A 25,267-nucleotide genomic window follows, 5' to 3' on the forward strand; every position below is an offset into this window, starting at 1 on the left:
GAAGAAGTAAAAATGGCTCTCTGCATGGGGATAAGTAAGAATTGTTATTTCCTCTGACTCCTGAAGAGCACTCGGCAGCAGAACGTTCTAAGAGAATTACACTGTAAGCTAACTTGGGGTTCATTTCGGGAGATTCAAAAATCTCACCCCTTCCCCCCCCCCCCCCCCCCCCCCCCCCCCCCCCCCCGCCCCCAGTCCTTGCACAGCAATGAAGCAGGCTGACTGTTGTGTGCAGGCCGACGCCACTGTCAACAGTTCCTTGCTCACCTCTCCAATCTCGTGTTCTCGAAGAACAAAGCTGAGCGTGTCCGTTCTGGGTCCGGCCACCAAACGCAGGTAGAGTGGGTGTTCCCGGTCGGAGAGCTTGCAGGCGTACACTGGGAAAGGAGACCAACAGCAGGTTACAGAGGGCTGCAGTGATTCTGGGACAGTGTCCCCACACAGCCCCCATCTGGACACATCCCACCACAGTGCACATCCGAGCCTCTGTATCACCATTCTCTTACCGTAACACCGAGGGCCCACAGTGAACAACCCACCCGGCATACACCATGCCTTGACGAGGAGGAAATGAGATCCAATAATAAAATAGAACAGGAACTTGCCCCAAATATGCTTATGATAGCCGGGCGGTGGTGGCGCACGCCTTTAATCCCAGCACTCGGGAGGCAGAGCCAGGCGGATCTCTGTGAGTTCGAGGCCAGCCTGGACTACCAAGTGAGTTCCAGGAAAGGCGCAAAGCTACACAGAGAAACCCTGTCTCGAAAAACCAAAAAAAAAAATATGCTTATGATAATTCTGTCCCCCTGTCAGGAAAATGGAAAAGTTTTTCTGGGGGAAGATCTTAACCCCTTTAAAAACAATGAAAATATCTCAACCAAACAACATGAACCCAACGCTCAAGGAGCAACCCTCTTTGCAGATCCAGAACTGGCGGACAGGCAAGCCAGGCCCTTGTCACACACACACACACACAGTGTGTCCACACAGACACACCCTAGTGTCCAAAGACACGCCAGCCTCGAGGATGACGGTTCAGCAGGACGCTGACACTTTACATCGTGCAGCTGATGTCCAGCCGAGCTGGCCAAGTGGCCGGCAAGCTGAAAATGTCACCAGACCTTTCCTGTCCCTTGGTACTTCAGACACATCTGCATCGGAGTTTCCTGGTGGCTGCTCCTCCTTCACCAGGCTGCTGAGCGTGTGGCTTGGGGGTGTGTGGTGGTATTGTGTTCCCCAAAATATTGTGCACCCTAATAAACTTATCTGGGGTCAGAGAACAGAACAGCCACCAGATACAAAGGCTAGAAAATGGTGGCACTCACGCCTTTAATCCCAGCATTCCAGAGGTAGAAATCCATCTGGATCTCTGTGAGTTCAAGGCCACATTGGAAATGGCCAGGCATGGTGACTCATGCCTTTAATCCCAAGAAGTGAGCCTTTAATCCCAGGGAGTGATGGCAAAAACAGAAAGGTATATAAGGCGTGAGGACCAGAAACTAGAAGCATTTGGCTGGTTAAGCTTCAGGCTTTCGAGCAGCAGTTCAGCTGAGAGCCATTGGGATGAGGACACAGAAGCTTCCAGTCGGAGGAAACAAGATCAGCTGAGAAGTTGGCCAGGTGAGGTTAGCTGTGGCTTGTTCTGTCTCTCTGATCTTCCAGTATTCACCCCAATAACTGGCCTCAGGTTTGTTTTTATTAATAAGACTTGTTAAGATTCATGCTGGGGGCGGGGCCCCAGAATGGAACTCTGACTTGCCTGTCTTTCTGCTCTGAGGGGCCTGTGTTTAACAAATGCACACCCCCAGAGAGAAGCTGTGTGCCCGTCACCCTGTACCGCTGAAGGCCGCTACCATCATGTCAAACTCAGTACATTTTCCTCTGTGGCTGCAGCAGGCTTTTCCCAGAGGAAAACTGGAAAAAGCTTAAACCGCTCACTGATATGAGCTGCACTTCCTGGTCAGCACAGAGCGTGTGAACCATAAACACCAACCTCTGTTCAAACACCGCACCCAGGACATCCCACCCCATCTCATGAGGTGATCTAATATTCCTTCTAGGCACCGGGCATGGACATAAGTTCGGACAGACCCCAGGTCACTCTCTTTCACACGTCAGTTGAATGGGTCCCACGTGTGCCTCCCGGCCCCATCAAGCCACGTGGACTTCACATGTGAAAGCATTTCTGAAGGCTTCAACCACACAAATGTTCTTTTGTGTCCTAAAGGACATTAACATCATTGTCACCAAACCTGTCCTTCTGTGCACACCAGCAAATCCTCCACACATGCCTACCACAGCCCCTCAATCACTCTTCAACTCAAAATAAACAGCCAGTAAACATAAAGATCTGCCATGGGAGTGTGCTTCCACAATCTGTCCCCGCCCGGGCTCTGACGGGTTGACGGCATCTCTCAGCTGTCCCTCTGCTAATGAATACGAGCGACATAAACAGAGCAGACAGACGGCTTTCGTTCTGAGTGTGGCGACGTACCTTGGTCTTCCCGGTGACAGCGCTTATAAAGTGCAAACTTGGAGGGGCTCTCGGTCACCAGGAACTTCTTGAGCAAGGCCTCGATCACTTCTCCCACGGTGTTCGTGCTGCTGATATGAAGTGTGTTCATACAGCCGCCGCCACTGGGCAGGAGTCTCCCGGGGTTGGCAGGGGTCTGGGTGGGTTTGCAGAGTTCCATCTGCACGTTAATGAAGCCAGTGTAAACCCCGTTGGACTTCTGGAGAGGGAAGAGAGGGAGGCCACACTGAGCGGGTGGTTAGGCGGGACGGGGAAAAGAGCACATCCTAGACAAGTGGGAAAGCGAAGAGCTCTTCCCCACTCCTCTCTCGGAGAGGGACGACCTCAGTGCGGGATCAACGCCAGATCTTACGGCAGATGCCGCGGAGAAAACGCTGCCTGGGAAACAGGCTAGCCCTGCAGCTCGCCAGCCCTGAGGCGAGAGCCCCCGGAGTCTCGTGAGCCGGGGCGGCACCCATCTGGGAGGACACGGCCCTGTGCGGCACACATACGTCTGCCCGACTCCACTCAGCGCTCAAGGAAGGTCAGAGAGAGGGCTCTGAGACCCCAAGTCAGCAGTGAGCTGGCGCCAGGAAAACAGGCTGGCTTTATTCCCGGTGGTAATGGGGACACATACCAGGTGACACCTCCACCAAACTGTTAAGTACTCATTAGCTCACAGCACGCCATGCATGTCAGGCCCCTTTAAAGCGGATCCAGGCCGTGCGAAGTACAGGTACGGTTTACCACGCACATTGGGTCGACACTTCTTAGCTGTCACAGTAGCTGACGGTCTAGTCTTGGCTTTTATAAGAACACATCACTATCATGTCTTATTACAACAAATCATCAGTGTTGATTTAATAAATACTATATGGTAGCACTTTTAAGAACTTCCGTTATTTTTCTTATTTTCTTCAAGATCAATTTAGAAATTTCCTTGTTTATCCTTGTGTGTATGCCTCTGGCCTCCAAGGGCACCCATGCTCACAAAGACACATGTATACACATAAGTAAGATAAATCAAAGAAAGGGAGGGAGGGAGGGAGGGAGGGAGGGAGGCGGGCGGGCGGGCAGGCTGACTTGGGGTTATCTACCCCTGCCTCTCCTTCTGGTGGCTTTAAGGCCACTGGAGAGATGTCTTTGATCACATGTGAAAGTTCCGGCCCACAGGTTACAGAGTCCACTTGGGTGAGTTTTAAGCAGGTCACTCTGTCCTTTCAAAGGTAGACTCTGCCAGTTCACAGGCAGCAGACTAACAGACTGGGGTCCACAGCCCTGGAAAAATGGCGCCAGTGGACGGCAGGTGCTGCGGGGGTGTGTGTGTGTGTGTACACATGGGTGGGTGAAGCTTGATCCAGTCTGGAGACCACAGGAAGACGTCACGAAGACAGGAGCTTTGCCGTTCACTGTCACTAAACCCTGGCCCTCCGACCTCCCCACGGTGTGGGACAATGCTGCAGAACCCCGTGGTACCACCTCGAAGGAAGCTGAACGCTGTGTGCCCCGTGTCATACGGACAGTCGGGAGAAAGCACTCAGCTAGACTACATTCCGATCCACGGGCACAAAATCCTCTAGCTGCTTCCATGTCTGCTCTACACTGACCGAGTAGAAAGCAAAGGAAGTCTCATTAGAGTCGGAGCTACTTCAGGAAGATTAGAAACGCCCAAAATCCCCTGGCAGGGCGGAACCACAAATCTATTAAAACAGGACAACTGTGGAGTTCTTTTTTCACCCTCAGGCTTGGGCAGCAAGTGGCTTTTCCTCTGAGTCATCTCACCACCTAAATTTCACTTTTTTTCATTTTTTATTTTATTTTATTTTTTTTTGCGGTGGTGGTGGTGGTGTGGTGTTCACATAATCATCGATTTTCAACCTCGGCTACAAAGAGATTGAATTTTGAAAATTGCAAAAATACCCTATTTTCCTGTTCTACCTATCTTGCCCATCCATGACTGTTACGAGATTAAAACAGATAAATCATAGATCCCTTGGTATTTTTTGGTGCGTGGCTGTACACGGGCCCATGTGGGCCATGGCTTGTTGGGGGAAGTCAGAGAACCCCCCACTTGGTCATGGCGGGGTCTCTTGGTCTGTTATCAGTGCTGCAGCTCTGGGTTATTCCAGGCTACCAGGCCTGAAGCTCCACTTCTCTGCAGCATGTTGGTATTACAGATGTGCACAACATCTGGCCTTCCCTTGGGTCTTGGGAAGGATCAAAACTGCCAGCCTGTACCTGCCAAGCCATCTCCCTGACCCCTCTTGTCTTCCAGCAAGAGCCAACTGAACCAGGAAGTACTTACCAAGGTCATCTTCAGCTGGTCTGTGACAGCTAAATTGTACTTATGGACCTTCTCTTTGATTTCCTCTTTGCTGAGGTAATTGTGAGTGTCCTTCTCTTTTTCCACATCCTAGAAGAAAAACAAATCATGTCATGCATGAACAACCACAGGGGGAAAAATGCAGATAAACCAGGATTCTCCTACATTCCACAAAAGAGCAGCCAGGCACATACATGTCTCCTTGAGACACGTGCACTGCTCTATTTGACTTTCAAACACACCGGGTTCACCCACCTCTCAATTCCCACACTGGTCTTCCTAGGGGTAATGAAATGAAATCAATCCATCAGCAATTAAAAACGGTATTTCATTGAATATCATTCTGCAAATATGTCTTTGCTAAATTTTCCTTCTGCAGAAATAACATTCCACACAGTACCAGATACTAGACATTTCCACTTCAAACAACTGTTTGTTTATTTATTGAGACAGGTTTCTCTGTGTAGTCCTGGCTGTCTTGGAACTTGCTTTGTAGACCAGGCTGCACTTGAACTTACAGAGGTCCTCCTGCCTCTGCCTCCAGAGTGCCGCCACCGCCCAGCACATGTTTATTTTTGAGACAGGGTCTCATTATGTAACCCTGCCTCCTGGGTGCTGGGACTAAAGCTATGAGCCACTATGCCCAGCTTCAAAGAATAGTTAAAGATTCACAGGCAGAGCTTCTCCCAAGCAGATTTCATCCGTGTTATGGTCTCTACAGCTTTACAGTTCATATCAGCAGCAGGTACAGCAGGTAATAAATGCCAATTAGCCAGCGCTTGCCATCGACCTGTCAAACCATGCACAACCACCAGAGGGTAACTTACCTTCCAAACAGTCCCTATGCCAAATACAAGTGACCAGACCCCTCCATCTCGCCACCCTGCCTACTTCTCCCCACACCTCCTCTCTCCTGTAACCCGAAAGGGGACATACTGACCAGTTCAATTCTCTCGTGACCCTCTGGAATTCACTAAGAACGGATCACCTGAAGACCTCGTGTCCTACTTAGTTTTACGTCAACTTGACACGAGGTAGAGTCATTTGGGAAAAGGGAGCTTCAGTTGAGAAAACGCCCCCACTACGTCGGGAAAGCCTGGGGTATATTTTCTTGATTGGATATGGATGTGGGCAGGCCCGGCTCACCGTGGGCGGTGCCACCCATGGACTGGTGGTCTTGGGTGCCATGGTCTGTGCATCATGAAGTTCCTACCTTCAAGTTCCTGCCTTTGAGTTCCTGCACCCTGACGTCCCAGGAGGAGGGACTACAAACTCAAAGAAGTTAACCCTCCCCTCCCCGAGTTGCTTCTGGTCACAGAGTCTTACCCCAGCAATGGAAACCCTAACTAAGACAACACAGGTGCAGCCCTGTAATCACAAGGCCTAACTGTAACATCTGGTGAGCCAAGTGCACCAGGCACCTGGCTGGACAACATGTAACTCTCCTAGCCACCCAGCCAAGCTGGCATAATGACTCCTGTGTCCATGTAAGACTGAGTTCTAGGAAGCGAATTAACCTGCTGGGTGGAGGCCTGGCCCCAGAGCCCTGCAACTCTCCCCAGCCCAACCGTCCGGCAGCCTGCATCTCCGCGTGGGCGCTTTCGTTTAATCCTCCCTCAAATGAGCTAGTTAGTCTCTCTGTGAGAGAGGGAAGAAAGAGGAGAGGTTTGCAGAGTCAATCGGCCCTTCCAACGATGTGCCCACTAGTTACCGGAGCCAGCGCTATCTTAATTCAGGTCCTGTATGTCATTTCCACTAAACTGGATAGGTCTGGTGTAGACAAACGTTTGAAAACGTAAAGAACACGTGAACAGTCAGGTTCAAACTCAAGGAGCAGATTGGAAGAGATGTAGAGATGAAAAAACATCTTCAGGAGAAATTAAATTCGGATGGTTCATGCTCCGAACAGAAAGTATGAAGACAGGCCTCTTCCAGCTGGCCAAGGCTCACCATGCTCACACTGGATAGTCTCCAGGCAGACAGCTGTTTCCCTGAGTGATTACTGTGTGGTGATGGCATCAATACACCAGGAATGGCCACTCCAGAACCCCCCGGGCGGAATGCCACCCGGAATATAAAAAGGCTCTGAGGCCCTAATGAGTGCGATGGTCACCCACTGTCAGCCATTTCCAGTTTCTACACTGGCCTGGGGCAGTCTCCAGGACTCGAACACAGACAATACCGAAGAAATACCAGCGCAGATAACACGCTCATCTCCTCGGCTCCATGGGCAAGCCTGAAGCCCCTTGGGAACACTGCCAGTATCGATGGAGCCCCCATCCCACCGCCCCCCCCCCAACAGTCTTATATTTGTTGTTACTGTGGGTTAAGATTTTTCATAAGAAGATTCTAAGGAAGTGTAAAATGTGTAGACCAAGCCAGGCATGTTAGCACATGCCTTTAATCCTAGCAACCGGGAGGCAGAGGCAGGCAGATCTCTGAGAGTTCGAGGCCAGCCTGGTCTACCCAGTGAAACCCTGTCTCAAAAACAAAACAAACAAACAAAAAAAACAAAAACCAACAAAACCAGCCCATTTCTCCTCTTTCTGTTCTTTCCAGCTGACAACTAATCACCCAATCGGCACAGCTGACCAGGGAAACGAGGTAGCCTTGTCTACACATTCAATTTGTAAGTATTAACTGCCCAGGGGCTCTACAATGCACATATAAGTGTTCCTCAGAAGACATGGTAAAAGGCATTGCCTCCTCCATAGATACCGAACTGCTTCCGTCCCTTATGAAAGAAACGGCCCAGGACTTGCAAATAACTTAGGCACCTCTTCCCACACAGTTTAAATCATCTCCGTTAGTGGCCACGCCTGATACAATGTCAGTGTTCCAGAAACAGCTGTCACTCAATTGTCACAGCAATGCTAGTGAGGGAAAAGAAGTCTGTGTACATTCAGCAGAGGCTACAACTGGTTGGTTGAATCCACAGGTGGAGACCATACAGGCTCAGAGGGGATGCCATTCGAAAAGGGGTAGAAAAACTGAATAGCCTGGTGTGGCGGCGGCACATGCCTGTCATCCCAGCACTCAGGAAGCAGCTAGCCTAGGCTATGTAGCAAGACCCTATCTTTAAAAAACAAACAAGAACTAGGGAAATGGCCGAGTGGTAGCAAGCACAAGGCTTTGATCCAGCACTGCGAACCAGCACCACGTTAACCGTGTGGAGTGAGACAGAAGAACGGCATGCCAGCAAGATCCGGGCTCTGCTCCCCGGCCCACCACAGGGCCTCGGGGCTTGCTCGTCCTTCTAGGTCTCTTCGCTCATTTCCTGCTAGACGAGGAGTCTGCAGTAGGTCATATCTGGAGAGCTGGTGACCTAACAGCAAAGATATGATCTGATGATGTTCTCTCTCGTAAGACCAAGTGAGGGACGCGGCTCCATAGACGCAATCAAGGAAGCTAACAGGCCCCCAGGTCGCTAACTAAACCACAGCATGTGTATCCTGGGGGCTTCACCTGGGTGAGACTCCTAAGGAAAAGAGGTGAGGGGGCAGACCGAAGGGTTAAGTCAAGTTAGTCAATTCCCAAAGGCAGCCTTGAAGACAGGGCCGAGAGCCGGGCCCTAGGCCCCCTGGAATCAGAAGCCCACGGGCACTGAGGCAGATCAAAGGAGCCATGTCCCCAGGATAACCCACACATGACCACAGAGGAGCGGTTACCTTTGCTTCTCAGGGGTTAAACCAAGGAAAGACTAGAAAGCACTCAGAGAGTTGGAGGCCAGGACCTACAAGACCCCTTCTGGGCCCAGCACTTCCTTATTCAAAGATCAACCGGACAGACGGACAGTCAGTCGTGGGAAAGTAGCGGCAGCCCAGAGCATGTCAGAGCTGGGTTTAAAAAAAAAAAAAAAATGGGGGGATGGGGATGTCTACTCATGTACCAATCGTACATGTTTGTGCTTGGGGGGGTGGGGTGGCGGGGAGACCCAGGGACTCAGTGAGCAGCAGCTGTCTCCATCTCAAGGTGCACGTTTATCTCTGGGGAGTCCAGGCTGCATGTGCCTGACAAATTCAGCTGCTTCCACTGCACAGATGGGGTGGGGTGGGGTGGGTGGAAAATGATGCTGATTTCAGGGAGGGTCCAAACCAGAGGACCCTTACCTTGGAAAAACTCCCAGATTGTTTAAGCCTTTGAGAGACTCTTGTCTGCCAACCTGGGAAGAATCCTTCCAAATATGCGCCCGTCCAGCACCCTGTGTGTGTGTGTGTGTGGGGGGGGGGGGTGATCCAGCCCAGGTTGGGGAAGGAGGGGGCAAAGGGCAAAGACAGGGTTAAGCAGTGGCGTGGCGGGAGTGGCAGAGTAGACTATAAGAGGGACTCTCACATCAGGGCAGGGCAGGGGCAGCCACCTGTGAATAATGCATGGCTATTGCTCTTGGCAGCCGGGGTGGGGCTGGTGCCACACCCCAGAGCGTCTGCTGGGCAGGTTACAAGGTATATCTTTGTCTGAGGCCACAGGGAGAGTTCTGCCAGGCAAAAGTCTAACTCAAGACATTTCAGCCGGGGTGCCCAAAGAGCACAATTTGGGTCGACCTCGCTTCCTGGGTGGGGCCACAGTGCCAGGCTGTTTGTTTTTCTCACCGGTAGACTTTCTCAGAAGAGACACACCCACCTCACAGGCACAGACAACCTGCACCCAAGGTGCTGTTCCCAAAGGCTCATAAGTCAGGCTTTCCCCTACAAGTCCGAGGGAGGATCTGCGAAATCACTTACTTGTTTCTGGTTAACTCTGAAGCGACATCAAAATTTAAAGTAGAAAACCACTGAACAAGAAGCTCAAACCATGACAAGAAAATACAAGCAGCTTCAAAAGAGGGTAGGAAAAGACAGATCTGCATAATCACTACCCCTGTTTTAGCTTAGTGAAGGGATGTGAATTAGGGTTTAGACAAACTTGGGTCTGACATCGTGGCCCTGCCACATTCTAGCTCTGTGACCAAAGGCAAGTTAGGCAACCTCTCTGACCCCTGGCTCTCCCGTCTCTGTGAAATTGTGCAAAAACACGATCTACTTCATACAACCGAGAGGGCCCAATAGAAGCCATCCTCAGACATTTATTAGTGCCCACTGGTGCCAAGCTCGGGGCCAAGTTCGTTTCAAGCCGTGGGAGGCAGTTGCAATCTCCTCCGCCTCTCCGCCTCTTCCTGGCCGACAGCCTGGTAAACCCTGTGCCCCACCCCCGAGTGCAGGTTGGACGGACGGCCATGGCACTTGGCACTACAAGCCTCTGAGACACGAGGAGGCACCAGGGATATAGGTCACGGATAGAGCACGTGGGTGAGACACCCGAGGTACTGGGTTCTATACCATGAAGGACTCTGCAAACAGCTCGGCGGGTAAGCTGCCCGCCGTGCAAGCCTGAAGACCTGGGTTTGAACCTCAGGCCCTCAGAGAGTTGGGCACAGCGGCACACATCTGCAATGCCTGAGCTCCCGGGGTGAGATGGAGACAGAGATGGGGGGGGGGGGGGGGTCCCTGGACACTGCAGGACAGCCTGTCTGGAGTGTGCAGCAGCAGTCAACAAGTTTTGAGTCTCAGAACCCACTCAAGGGAGGCCTTTGCCCTGTGCCGTTTGGGGGTGCTCCCACACCCCCACAAATAATAATTACACAAAATTTAAAAGAGGGATAAGCAAGCTACAGACCTCCCCAAGGGGGCCCGAAGGAAGAAGGAAAAAAAACAAGACAAAACAACCAACAGATTTTTCTAAGGCGTAAGGAAGGCCGACCATTAGTATGTGCAGCTCCGCCCTCTCCTCGTGGTCCAGCCTGCATCACCAGAGGGCAGCCTGACCAGGCCGACAAGGGCTTGCTCTCCAGACCAAACCGAAATCATGAATACTGCTCACTCCACCTCCCGTTCTGAAAACAGGTCACTGCCCCCCGATATATCTCAAGAGCTTAGATTGCCCCATGGCATAGAAACAGAACAAGTCCAAGACTTGGGGTTACACACAGACTAAAACAGAAGTATTAACTATCCAGCGGCGTCCATCCTCCAACAGCACATTTCCTGGAGGGGTGGGCCCCGGCTGCGGACGGGACTCAGGGCCAGTGAAGGTGAACTGAGTGCAGGCGCTGATTCCTATAAACATATTCCGGCCAGGCCTGGCTCCCGCAAGGAAGTAAGACGATGGATGCTGGGGCGTGGCGGCTGGTTTCAAGTGTCAGCTTGGCTGGAGTAAGAAACACGGAGGGCATTACCGAGGAGGCACACTGTGTGGATACCGGTGCTTGCAGGGGGTTAACGGCGCGGGGGAGGCCCACCCTGAATGTGGCCGGCACAATCCCACTGAGCTGAGGTCCTGGACTGAATAAAATGGGGAGGGGGGGGGTAAGCCAGCCAAGCACTGCCCCACCCCCCCCTTTCTCTGCTTCCCGGTGGGCACCACAGACCCAGTGACTCTGTCACCCCTCGACACTTGAACTCGGTGGGAAGCAAGCCCTTCCTCCTCTAAGTTGCTATCCTCCTGCATCTGGCGGTAGCCACAAGACAAGTAACTAACACACGGGCTAAATTAGGGAAGACCACTGTCTGGAGAGGCACTTCCTGCTGCAGTCCTGGAGCGGGCTGCAGCGGGTGCAGGAGAGACAAGTCCTCACTGGGTGTGGTGGCTCTCGCCTTTAATCCCAGAGAGGCAGGTGGGGCTCTGCGTTCTAGGCCAGCCTGGTCTACAGAGCTAGGTCCAACCTGGGCTACAAAGAGAGACCCTGTTTCAACCACCACCACCCCCCAAAAAGAAACAAGTTCTCTGGGAACAGAGCAAGCGGAGGCAGGGCTGACATGTTTAAAAGGTGTTTTTCGAGGTGGGGGGGTGGGGGGTTGTTTTGCTTCTCCCAGACAGGAGCCCGTGTATCCTAGGCTAGCTAGCTGCGGACTTGCTATGTGTGTGGCTGAGGGTATCCTCCTGCCTCCACGTCTAGTGCGGGGGGTAACAGGCATGCCTCACAACTCCAAGTTGACTGAAAACATGTTATGAGTTATATATATGCTCCTGAACTGGGTTCGAGTATGGAAAGCGGAAGGGAACTGTGGTGAGAAGTCCTTTAGGTGTGCGAAGTGGAGGCCCTGGTACGGGATGAACACAGGAGGGGCTGTCACACAAAGCCTGTCTTGCTCAGCCCCTGTGCATATGTGTGTAAGCGAGGCCGAAGGGCACGGCTCTGGATTTAACACCTCTGCCTGGCGAACACGCCGCACCAAGACACCGGAGGAGGCAGAGCCCTGCACAGTCTTCTCAAGGATCAACTTTTGGCTTCGGTGACTGAAATGAGCCACAGGCTTCTTTTAACTGCTGCAGTGGGCAGGACAGAGCTCGACAATAATGGTCACCGGTGCAAAGGATGAGGGAAAAGCACCGAGAAAACAATGTAAACGGGGTGTTCAGGTGGAAAGACGCGGCAAGGGAGCAGACATAACCGTAAGACTCAGCAGCGTTTTCCGGGATACTCGGTGCTGGTCTCCGACCTTAAAAGAACAGCCGACGGGGCTGGAGAGATGGCTCAGTGGTTAAGAGCACTGGCTGCTCTTCCGGAGCACCAGGGTTCAATTCCCAGCACCCACCTGGCAGTTCACCCCTGTCTGTAACTCAGTCCCAGGGGATGACGCCCTCACACAGACATACTTGCAGGCAAAACAATAATGCATATAAAATAAAAATAAATAAATCATTAAAAAAAAGAAGCAGCTTAGCTTCTGTGCTCTGGAGACCCCATTACTGCAAGTCCATGGGTGCCACGTCCAGAGAGCCGATGCCTCTCTTGATGTGTGGTCCTGCCATCGTGATTCGGACTGGCCGCTCTAAAGTTGGGATTGTTGCCCTGCCAGATGGAGGGAGACTTTTAGCTGGTGCTCTATTTCCAGTCCTGTGAGGATCTCAGGAGTCTAACGCTTGCCTGGATTCAGCTTTTGGGGGAAAACTCTAGTATGCACGTGTGCATTCTCCTCATCAACACCCACCTCGTCATCCCTGTAACAACGGATGTTCCTCAGGCAGAAAGCAAACGGGGAAACTGTGGGAGCTGATACAAGTGTGGGTACCACAGAAGGAGAGGGCATGGGGCCCATGTCCCTGGGAGCGTCCGTCAGTCCTGTGACAGAAAAAGCACTCTCGTACGTACTTAGGACGCCTCCTCTCCCAGCATCCCTGCAAAGATGCCCAGTGGCCTTTAGAATGAATGCTACAGACTCTGCGAAACCCTGCAGTTAAGAAATCAGTAAAAGCACCCGGCCAGGAGGAGATTTTGAACAATGTTGTGAACGTGCTGCTCATTAATTGTGACCCAGCGAGCACATGAAGCAGGGACGTATTTTTTTGTCCCTTCATCATGTAGCCCTAGCTGGCTTCAAACCTGCCATCCACCGGCCTCGGACTGAGTGCTGTGATGACGGTGTATGTAATAGTTCTGTGTCTTATTAACCATGCAGTCTGTATTCTCTGGGAGGGGAGAAGGGGGGGATGGGGTGACCAATACACCTGAAACACATCTGTCATCCCTGGTAATTTGAAGCATCCTTTGTCCCTAAGGCTACTAGTTAACAGTCACAGCGACCCCAGAGGAGAACATGGGTGGGTATTTTAGACTGTTCATAAAAAAAAAAAAAAAAAAAAGAAAGAAAAGTAAACAGACCACGAAAACAAAAAAGAAGCTTTCTAAGGATGGGTCTGCAGAGAGAAATGAGAACAGGTGCGCTCTGAACATCACTGCAGCCCCTGTCTGTCTGTCTGTCACCAACCTCTCCCAGTGTCACCCTGGCGGACCCCTGCTCACTTCGTGCCCCCACCACCACACACACACACACACACACACACACACACACACACACACGCGCACGCGCGCACACACACACACACGCACACACACACACACGCACACGCACGCACACGCACACACACGCACACACACACATACACACATACACACACACACACACACACGCACACACACACACATACACACACACACACACACTCACACACACACACACACACACACACACACACACACACACACACACACAGGAAGCCATCCTCAGTCCTCACCACAGCAGCCCTTGGGTGCGGCCTGCATTTCACACGTACAGGTTAAGCCTCCACGGAACATTCTAAAGCTTCTAGCAACCCTGCTGTGGTTTTAAATCTTTTCCTCCTAGAAGCCCCGTGTTCAAACTCGCTGGTCCTGAACAGAGGCAAGCCTTGTCCTCTGCAACAGACCCGGTCATGAATCTGGCGGCAAGTCTGCATCTGCAATCTATCCTCTCGAGCGTCTTATCAAGCCCTGTGACGTTCGTGCTCGATTCTCAAAAATGCTATAAATCTGCAAGGGCACACAAGGCCTTTCCAGTATCAGATGCGACGTTTTATACGCTCCTGCTACCCATCTGCACCATCAGAGAGCAAGCGCCCTTCAAAGCACGGCCCTTAAATACCCTGGCACACCCGGGCTGTGAAAGCAGGCCCAGGCCCAACATGTTAATAAGATTAATTGCACTTGTGATACACATTAAAAGAGCTTCATCTGGGCCTCCCGTGACCTCCCTCTTTAAAAGCCCTGGTTACCACTCCGCCAATACCCTATATGGTTGTGCTTTTAAAAGCGGGTCGTGCGCCAATTGTCAAACAGCCACTCACTTGTTTGGAGCCAGAAAACAAAGTTGGAGGTGGACACGGCTCTCCGGGAGTGGCCCGGTCTGAGGGCCCAACAACCATAAAGCAGACCAGATTACACTCAGCCTCAGAAACCCCAGGTGGAAATGTTTTCAAAGGGAGTCAGTTAGGATGCTTCCACTTCTGGATGGTGATACAACTCACAGCTGATGTAACTTGGTTCACTATTTTTGGGTGAACAAAGTGAGAGGCGAGAGGCCGAGCACACGCAAGCGATGCTACCTGGGCAACTAGCAAAGGAATAAGGGGGCAGGCAGCTGGCGCTCGGGCAGAGGCCAGCCCAGGCTTCCCTAGAGCCAGGGGTTTCTATAGCACGCCAACGCTGGGCCTCTGTTTCCTTGGTTACTGACAGCCCTGAACTATGGTCGGTCTCTCTCTGTCACCACCAACATCATCTAACACTCTATTTCACCTGCCCGCAATGCTCCCTTGAGCAAATACCACAAAGTAAATGTGCTGGAGATTAGGAAAATTAGCTAACGAGAGAATGAAGATAAGAGAGAGTGTGCCTGGAATCCAGGAAGGAAGTGAGCCACACAAAGCCACGGGAACGTACCTGTTGCCCCAGATTCCAGATTAAGCATCTCACTGGTGCAATCTGGAGGAAGACCCTGGAGTCATCAGCTGACAGCAATTACTACCGGGGCTCAGGGGCCCCTCGGTGTGTCTCCTTCCTCCTCCCCTCCCCCGCCGTGGGTCAGCCCACTGGAAGCTTTCCCGTGGGTTGGAGTCTGGAGGTCCTGTCTCTCTCGTGTTGCCACAGCCTCTGTGGAACCTTTGAAACTCCGTGGGAAGGGGAGGTTCCGGAGAAAGGAAATGGAACAGGCTCATTTGGAGAGCAGCCAGAAAGGAATGCTGTGACCTGGGAGGCAGGTGGGGGGCAGCTGGGAAACCCTGCGGGCCCTGGAAGCTGCTCCACCAACAGCAGGAATCGAAAAGTCAGTCAAGGGCAGAGGTGGGCAGACAAAATGTGTGGCAACTTTGCCAGGTGACGCCTGATTTAAAGAGATAAACAAAAGGACTCCTAATAAAATCAGGGACTGGGGCTAGAGGCGGTTCCGTGGTTAAATGGCCGCCCTTACAGAGACCTGGGTTTGGTTCCCACCCACCAACATGAGGGCTCATAACCATCTGTAACTCCAGTTCCAGGGGGATCTGACGCCCTCTTCTGGCCTCTGAGGGCACTGCATGTACAGGTTAAAAAACTCATGGAGAAAGGATCCAAAACAGGTTTATGAGAAAGAACTGTGTATGTAGTCTTTTCCTTCCCCCGTTACAAGTGAAAGTTACCACCACATAAAAGAAGATTTATTCCAACTCACATTCTGAGTTTTCAGGTAACAAAACTATAAATGCCAATGGCCAAAACAACAGGGAGACAGTCCCAGGGGGTCACACTGAACTCCTTATTAAGGCTTGGATTTATATATGGCACGGCAGTATCATCAATACTCGAATCTAAGCATTCTTAGGACTTGCTTGATTGTGTATACACCCCAGTTCCACAGGACCAATGAGTAACGCTGGGGGTGAACCCGGGGCCTAGCAGATCCTAAGAAATACTCGACCTGCAAGCTTGTAGCCTACCGCTTTCTACTACACAGACACAAAAGTCTGGTGAGGCCGTAGGGAGGTTTAGGTTAAACTGTTTGTCACTCCTGTCCCCATTAATTCAGCCCACCCGTCCCTTGTCAGGACACTCCTCCACAGCATCCTACACTCCTCCCAAGATGGCTCTTTTGGTAAGTCAGTTCCTAACCCATGAAAGGTGAGGCTCGCTCACGTAGCACAAGACTCCTCCTGCTGGGAGAAAAAGACAAAGGTGTCCCCTTTGGTGCGCCATATCTCAGAAGATGTTGCCGCCCAGAGGACACGGGCCATGGAGGATACCTGCAAGCCACTGGGTCTCTGCAGAGGGGCTCCGGAGCTGGCTTTGCAGCCCCAAGAAATCATCTTCTTCCCCTTGGCCAACAGGGCCAAAGTACCTTGGAAGAAGGACGACACTCGGAGAGCAAAGACGACCAGGGGGAGCTGCTCCTGTAGGAGCCTGGCCGAGTGTTAGTTCCCAGTCGTCCTTCATAGGAATCCTCTTCCTGCCTCCTGCTCTGTGGCAGCTGGGGGGAGAAATGGGAGGGACCCAGAGGTGTCAGAACACAGGCTGGACAGACACGGAGGCTGGGGTCACACAGGTTGATACTCACAGAAGGACCATGGAGCGCCAGTGTCTCCCTGCTCGGTGAGCCCAGCCTAGTGGCCTAGCCTGTACCTATTTACTGTCTTTGAGGGCTCTGGCTTAAAAAAGAGGAGGACCCCCAACGCCCAGAAAGAATAATGGTCATCTCCACTCTACACGAAGAAGGAGTAAGGGATATCTCCAGTCCTCCCCCTATTTTGCTACCCTTTCCTTTCCAAAGGTCCTCCCATGGGGTGCTGGCTGGCCTATGTCAACTTGACACAATCTACAGCCATCTGAAAGGAGGGAACATCAATTGAGAAAATGCCTCCATAAAATCCAGCCCATGTGGGCGGTACCATCCCTGGGCAGGTGGTCCTGGGTTCCGTAAGAAAGCAGGCTGAGCAAGCCAGTAAGCAGCACCCCTCCATGGCCTCCGCATCAGCTCCTGCCTCCAGGTTCCTGCCCTGTTTGAGTTCCTGTCCTGACTTCCTCTGATGATGAACAGTGCTGTGGAAGTGTAAGCCAAATAAACCCTTTCCTCCCCAACTTGGTGTTTTGTCTCAGCAATAGAAACCCTAACTAAGACATATAGTCTCAAGAGCTGAGGTTAGCCACCCAAATCCAGGACAGTGGATTGGGAGCTCCCTCTGGTCAATCTTGTCACAATTACTTTCCAGGCACTTCACAGCCCGACGGGGAGCATGCTGAGCACAGAGACCACCCCCTCCTCATGGTTTCTGGAGGCTGAGTTACTTTGCCAAAGCACTCAATTAAGTGTGTGGTAATGCTGTACTTGGCAACTAGAGATTTCACACCTGGCCAGGACCAAAGAGTTCATTCAAAAATTGGAACACTATTTCCAGCATTAAGAAGTGATGGGTGGATCTCTGAGTTCAAGGCCAGCCTGGTCTACATAGCGAGTTCCAGGACAGCCAGAGCTACATAGTGACCCTGTTTTGAAAAACAAGAGAGACAGAGAGAAAGGCTAGATACCATCATACTCTAAGAAGCTTGTTACAGCCCATGGAAGAGTTTCTAAATGAAAGGAAAGCCAGGGAAGACGCTCTACCAAGCACAAACCCTGCAAAGAGAGACAGCACCATGGATAGAGTGCTTGTCTATCCAGCACGCAGGTGGCCCTGGGTTCAATCCCCAGAAACCTATAAAGTAGGCATGGTGGTGCATGCCTTCAGTCCCAGCACTCAGGGCAGAGTCAGGAGGATCAGGAGTTCAATGTTATCCTTGGCTACTTGGCAAGTTTCAGACCAGCCTGGGAGACCTATAAAAGAAGTGTCTAAATATGGAAGTATGCCAAAACGTTAAGTGTTTGTCCTTCAGCTGGGGAGATCTGGAATGGACACACACACACACTTCTCTTTTTCTGTGATAAAACTACATTTAAAAAAATTACAAACATTTCGAAAATTCTCTTCAGAGTCTGGGTGGCTTAATCCAGTCCGGAAAAAAAGGGAAAAGTGGGGCTGGTGAGGGGCCTTTCATGTATAAAAAATAGTCTTGGAAACAAAAATAATTATAAAGCCACTAAGCACTTTACTAGTAAAACTGCACTTTACCAGTAAAACTGAGTTCCACTTTCATGTGCCGACTGCCCCCCAAAATAAACAGAGGTACCGGCCAGGCAAGGCCGATGGCCAGCTGCACAGAGACAGCAGAATCAAGTGGCCAGGGACAGCTAACCAGAGCTCTTGGGTAGAGAGACATCACCACGGTCCATGAAATTAACACAGCTTCGTCAGCCTCTACACACACACACACACACACACACACACACACACACACACACACACACACACATACATACACATACACACAGTATTGCCAAAATAAGAGTTGGTTCCTAACGTCACACAGTTGACCAATTTATAAATAAAGACTGCCCCGCAGCTGCCCCGAGAAGGGGGCGGTGGGGGGGTGGGGGCTGCCCGTGTTTGTTTTTATTAGTATTTGTCTGGAATTGACACCGTCTCTTTGCAGGAGCCGGGCTCCTCTATGCTGAGCTTTCGTCCACTCTCCAGCTCCCTTTCCTCCTGCAGTGCTGTGCACAGGAAGCTGAAGGCCCGGAGGAAGCCAGCTCCACCTTTCCTCAGCTCGGGGGGTCAGCAGCTGGCCCTCCCCCACTGCCCGGAGGGTCAGCCTGCAGAGACAGGGGAGGCCTCAGCCCTGGCCTGGATGGCAGGCGGCTCATCCGGAGTGGAGGGGACAGGGGCAGAGATGGATGCAACCGAAGTCCCAACGGGAAGCTGCCACTGCAGACACCAGGGGATCGGCCAAGCCGCCAACACAGGATATCCATGTGTGGCATCGCCTGAGCAAGTGTCCCTGAGGACACAGGATGTTTCACCGTGGAAGCTAAGGAAACGCCTGGCCAGGGACTGCGTGGAACTTCACTTGTTCAAGGTCGGACTCCTTCCGCAAGGATGTCAAGGTTCGATCTTTTCTGTCTTTTCAGCTGTCAGTTTCCTCCCCTGGGAACTGGTCAGTGGAGTCCTCTAACAGGCAAACAACACTAAACTTCTCAAACAGGCACTTAAGAATATCCTAGAAGTCAGAGGATTAGAATGAAAGACATTTGTCCCTCAGGGTCACCCAGGCCCTGTTGTCCAATCCCTGACTACAAAATCAACTCCAGGTGTGACTGAGTTGGTCTAGGGAATACATAATATATAAAATTCTTTCTACTTAAAACTTTACTTGCTTGGGAATATTTTCCTTTCCCTTCCAATTATCAAAGCGGTGGACGGCCAAGTGCCACTCTGCCGAGGACAGCCCTCCAATCAGACAGAAAGACAGTGGATCGGTAAGGAGGGAAACGCACCAGGTGACATCTGTGCTGGGGATGCTTTCGGAAGTGCGGTGCGAAGCAGAGGTCCAGGCCACTCAGGGTGCACTGGAACCCACCCACAAACCCCTGGGGTAGGACATTTATCTCCACTCTCTAGGTGCACAAGCCAAAGCTGACGTCACAGATGAAGACTTCCACGATGAGGCCTGGCCGACTCCAGAACCACGCCCTTCTACCAACTTACCTCTAAAACCGAGGAAAACAAAACAAAACACCACTGCCAGATGACTGTGCCGTGGGGAAAACACTGTGTGTCTTTTTCATCCCCCCCCCCCCCCCCCCCCCCCCCCCGGCTGAGCAGGATTGAACCCAGGACCTTGTGCATGCTAGGCAGGCCCTCTACCACTGAGCTACCTTCCCAGCCCAACGTGGATGAATCTGAGGAAGGTCACTTGTCCAGAGACAAACCATGCTCTCCACATCCGCTTCGTCTGTCATCAGAAATGAGGTAACTGGGGCTCCGTGCACCTTATTCCCATTTTCTCACCTGATTACGAGCGCGGGCAGGGAAGTGTATAAGATGTGGTGTTCTTTAAACACCCAACCTTTGGAACATGGAACTTATGAGACAGAAATTCTATTAAAATACAAGTTAGGACCCCACCCCCAAATCCTAACAGGAAGGAAATACACAAGCATGGAAAACCTGAAACACAGACCTAAAAATGGACCAATGAGAACCGTCAGCCAGGGATGCCAACGCAAAATTAACATGCGCTTGAGATCGCACAGAATGGAGGAAACTCTTGCACAGGTCTCATTTTAGAAACAGAAATAAACCTTCCAAGTAGCCAGTGCAGCCAGGCAGTGGTGGTCCACGCCTTTAATCCCAACACTCAGAGGCAAAGGCCGGAGGAGCTCTCTGAGTTCGAGGCCAGCCTGGTCTGCAGAGTGAGTTCCAGGACAGCCAGGACTACCCAGAGAAACCCTGTCTTGGAAGAGGAGGAGGAAGTCAGCGCACAGGTGAGGCAGATGGAAAGCCCGCCCTGAGCAGCTGCACCGGACTCTCCTAACCAATGACGCGTCCCCAGTACAGGTAGCCCCATGGAGCCACTGAGCTCTTGGCTCCATGTCCTCCCTCCATCTTGCTTCTCTACCTTCAACTCCATGATCTGCGGGCGAAAAAACAAATCTCCGTGCAGACATCACCAACAAATAATATTTTCCCTTTGCCACTTAGCTAATGGACCGTCTTTGGCCTCTGACGAATATTTACTCGGCGCTTAAATACTTTAGCAAATAGTTGCATTAGGTACAGACCTGTGAAGGGAGCATGGGTTCGGCCCTGAAGGGCTCAAGTGGGACCCGGAAGCAGCAGGAAGGGGTGAGGGCAGCTACTGAGTACAGTGCGAGCGTAGAAGAACACCAGGGAAGGCTCCCTGAGGGGGAGGCACCCCGAAACTGCCCTGTGCAGTCGGTCGTTGACGGGCTTCTTTATCAAACGTCCCACGGCACACAGAAACCCACGGACAGTAGCCAGGGCAGCTAATGGAGGGCTCTGGAAAACCCGAACACAGCTCAAACGGGCTAATTTTAGACAAAGACAAAATACTTAGCTTGCTGCTAGAGGGTATTTTTAGAGTCTGTTTCAGTTAGCCATCACCAAACCCAACAGTTCAAAGGAAAGTAAGAGGCAGGGCAAAGGGAAGAAAGTCTAAGAGTTCCTAGCTGTGGGGCTTGGGGGACAAGCCAATGTTAGAGTCTAGAACCATAGGGAGGGAGGGAGGGAGGGAGGGAGGGAGGGAGAGAGGGAGGGAGGAAGGGAGGAAGGGAGGAAGGGAGGGAGGAAGGAAGGAAGGAAGGAAGGAAGGAAGGAAGGAAGGAAGGAAGGAAGGAAGGAAGGACAAAGTGGGGGGGAGAGATCTACAGAAAGCAAAATCTGGTTCTCCTTCCCTGCCGGCTTGTTTCTTTGATCCTAAAACAGAATAAACAACCTCCAGGCCTAACTCGTCCCATCCCATGCCCATCCCATGCCAAACACCAGAAGTATTTGCTCTGGGGGAATGGGGTGGGGTGGGGTAGAGGCTCTGCAGATGCCCTTTCCTCCCTGTGTATCTAACACTGAGTGACGTAAAACACATAGGAGCGAAGGCAATCGATGGAGCAGAACAGTGCCACCTAAGAACAGGCTTAAATGTTCCCTACAGGGCAGGCCCGGGCCTCCCTGGGAGGCCAAGGCAAACCCAGGCTTTGGAATGGGAGGTTGCACACAGCTCTGAGAAAGACAACAGCCTTGGAGAGTCAGGCTACCAGCCCGGTGAGACTGTGTCATCCATCCCCAACTCACGTCCCAGAGCGCCTAGCCCTCAGCCTTGGCTCCTGCTGGCTGGTGAGTCTGAGGGAAGGTCACTGCCCATTTTCAAATGGCCAGTGTTGGTACACTGCGTACACCAGTCACATTCCCCTCCCCCCATTTATGCCACAGAGATAAATGAGGACCCCAAGCTATGCAGGGTGCTCTGGGGAGACTGAGAGCCCCCGCCCCACCCTCTTTCCAACAAACGCTACAGTAGGGTTCGACCCCACCCCTATACAAGGCTGGGGTTCTGTCTCTAAAGGCCCTACCTCCTTCAGTTTGGGGTCTGGAGCTGGGGTGCATGTAGCTCAGTGTAAAGCACCTGTCTAGCATGGCCAGGACCACAGAAACAAAAACTGACCAACACTGTAAGGCCCAAGAAAATCCACGATGATTCCTTAGTATCACCGAGTACGAATCTGAGTTCCCAGGATATCCCAGGATGTCCATAGTTATTTCTGACAGAGTCCAGGTTCTCAAAGTGGTTTCATTTATGTGTCTCTGGTTCTTGTTTGCTTCTCTTTCTTTCTTATTTTTGTTGTTGTTTGTGACAGGTTCTCATGTAGCCCAGGTTGGGCTTAACGTATTATATAGCCTAAAATGTCCTTGAACTCCTGACCCTCCCATCTCGTGTAGCGGCATGGGCCCTGATGCCCAGCTTGCCTTTAATCTTATTTTAAAACACTGTGAGGTGAACTGAACTTTCCTTATCATTCCAAGAATGAATTAAGTATAGACACAACGTGGAGAGGTAACCTTGCATTATATAACTCAGTTTAACCATTTCCAAGTAACTCTTGCAAACGGTGGTTCCCCAGGGGTTCCAGATCCTGGGGAGACAATGACATTTGCATCAGGAATCCCATCAGGAATCCCCAAGAGACACTGACGTAAATCACCTCCACCCCAAGCCTGCTCGGGTGTGCAGGGGATGTCTGGCGACCACACTGGGTGTCTTCCTCCCAGTAGAGCAGGGATTATAAAGTGGATCCCCGTTCCTGTGGGGACTAAGGACAATCAACAGTAATTCGGTCATTCCCCAGGTAAACTGAGCCACTGAGAGGAAACAAAGTTAGCCACACCTTCTGGACACCTTCAGGAGGTTGAGAATGCAAACGTTCCAGTCAGTCGGTATCCTGAGCCCTTAGGAGGTGCAGCAGCAGGCGGCTGAGGCTTGACCTTCTGCCCCTGCCCCGAAAGCGAATCCTCTCCGAAAGAGAAGTCCCCGAGGCAGTTAGTAATCTACATACAGACTGCTGCACGGACCTTCCCACCCAGGCTATGGGGACTAAAGAAAAGCCATCGCACAACACCACTTTCTACAGCTCTTGATCTCTCTAAACCTGGTTTCTTTTCTTTGTTTTTCTATGTAGCCCTGGCTGTCCTCGAACTCAGAGATCTGCCTGCCTCTGCTGGGGTTAAAGGTGTGAGCTCCCTCCCTCACCCCCCTCTCTCTCCAGGGTCTCTCTACATAGTCCTGGCTATCCTGGGACTCGCTATGTAGACCAGGCTGGACTCTAATCCACAGAGATCCACCTACCTGTCTGGGCTCTGCCTGGAGTTCAGGGATCAAGGTCTGCTACAGTTTGCCTGGTTCTAAAACCCGCTTTCTTGTCAGTGAAGTGAATCATATGCCCTCAGAGGGCCTTGTAAAAAGGAACAGATAACCCACATGGCCTTCACTACTGTCGCCTGCCAGGATTGTTAACGTCAGCTTATCATAATAATGATAAATTCAAAATCTAACAGGAAAAACTGTTTATAAACTGGGTAATCTCTGACCAGAGGCCCTCACAATATGAAGATACTGCAGGCATGATAGGCAAATGCTTATTAATGCTAGCACTTGGGGAGGCTGAAGCAAGCGCATCAAAGTGAGTTCAAGGCCAGCTGGAGCTACATTGCAAAGCTTTGTCTCTAGACGAAAACAAAACAAAACAAAAATGAAAGTGAGCCGTTTCTAACATGCTAAACTAGTCGGGTTCAGTCTTAGCGCCCATCCGAGGCTGAGTGCACTTGCAGGAGCCCATTTGAATCATCACAATTATCTCACGAATGGAAAGGGAGATGACTTCAAATATGAGAAACCGTGATGGAGACACTAACTGGTTCCTGGATTCCACCCAGGCGTGTGCAGCTAGCTCCTCGGAACATCAGTTTCTGATTTTAGATGATCGGATGACAAAGCACCATACCCCACCCAGGACTCCTGGATCTCACTCTGTGGCCCAGGCTGGCCTCGAATTCACAGAGATCCGCCTGGCTCTGCCTCCCGAGTACTGGGATTAAAGGCCATGCGCCACCAGTTACCACTGCCCAGCGAATCTTGGTTTTCTTAAGTGCTGTGGGATAAGCAATATTTTTTAATGGGGACTTGTTAATAGAATGACTTAGTAAGCACTGTTAAAGTGAGATCTGGTACTACACGGAGAATTGAGATAAGGTGTAGTGGCATTCAGAAGTTCTCAAAGTGTGATTTTCACACATTGCCGAATCCCTGTTCCTAAAACTAAAAGGCACCCCACTCAGAAGCGGCTAAGAAAACATAGGCATGAACGCTACAGAGTGAGTTCCCATCCCTGAAATGACTTCTGTGCTCTCTAAACTGCAAATTTAGTCAATGAACAAGATAGAGCCAGAAAGGTACTACAGCAATGGTTCTCAACCTGTGGGTCGCAACCCCCAAAAGACCCTTCCACGGGGTCATTAAAGACCATGGGCAAACACAGATCTTCACATTATGATTCATAACAGAAGAAAAATTACAGTTAAGAAGTAGCAACAAAATTCGTTTTATGGTTGGGGGTCCCCACGACAGTGTTAGGAAGGGTGAGGACCGCTGGTCTCCAGTCTTGTTTACTCCTCCAGTGAGCATGCGCCCCACATCTCCACTCCACCAGCCTGCCTTCCTCTGTGTACACGGTCACCTGAGGACTCGGAGGAGGTGTCTTCCCTTTGCCCATTTCCTAGGTAGTAACAGCAAGAGCTCTGTCAAAGGTCTGTGTTGCCTGCTTTAAAGAAAGACAGCCCTCTTACATGGATGGCCGCAGGGGCAGGGGAGGTGGGGAGAGAAGACGGCTTGTCGGGATGGCGGGGATCAACAGCTGTGTGCACTCAAGAGTTTGGTACATCTTTAACAGCCGCTTCCACCGCTGGACACTTCTTCCCAAGACGGTGGCCCCTGGCTGCAGCTCCAGCTCTGGAGTTTATAACAGGATATAACAGAGCCGACACCTAGAACGGCTCAAATTTACTGAATGCCTGACACTGGGATTCGTAGCATTCGGAAGACCACACACTCACTTGTCCCTCCAGCCCTACGCTGTGTTATTGGGGTCTTCAATCCAATCAGGCAAGATGCAGGACCCACCAGGCCGGGGACAGACGGGGACCTTTGTTTCAATACAAGGGCGGGCAAGGTC

General features: G+C 51.4%; 1 protein-coding gene across 1 annotated transcript in view; it reads right to left on the reverse strand.

Moving 5' to 3' along the window:
* Rassf3 (Ras association domain family member 3) overlaps window positions 1–25,267 on the reverse strand; it is a 66,941-nt gene that overhangs the window by 3,756 nt on the left and 37,918 nt on the right. Inside the window, exons 2-4 of the mRNA XM_052753475.1 lie at window positions 4,818–4,925; window positions 2,495–2,732; window positions 268–377 (exon numbers count right to left, since the gene is read on the reverse strand). Coding sequence (XP_052609435.1) covers window positions 268–377; window positions 2,495–2,732; window positions 4,818–4,925 — 456 coding nt within the window. The remainder of the gene's footprint in view (window positions 1–267; window positions 378–2,494; window positions 2,733–4,817; window positions 4,926–25,267) is intronic.

Source organism: Peromyscus californicus, unplaced genomic scaffold, assembly GCF_007827085.1.
Source record: "Peromyscus californicus insignis strain IS unplaced genomic scaffold, ASM782708v3 Scaffold_24__1_contigs__length_46423439, whole genome shotgun sequence".
Classification (NCBI taxonomy): domain Eukaryota; kingdom Metazoa; phylum Chordata; class Mammalia; order Rodentia; family Cricetidae; genus Peromyscus; species Peromyscus californicus.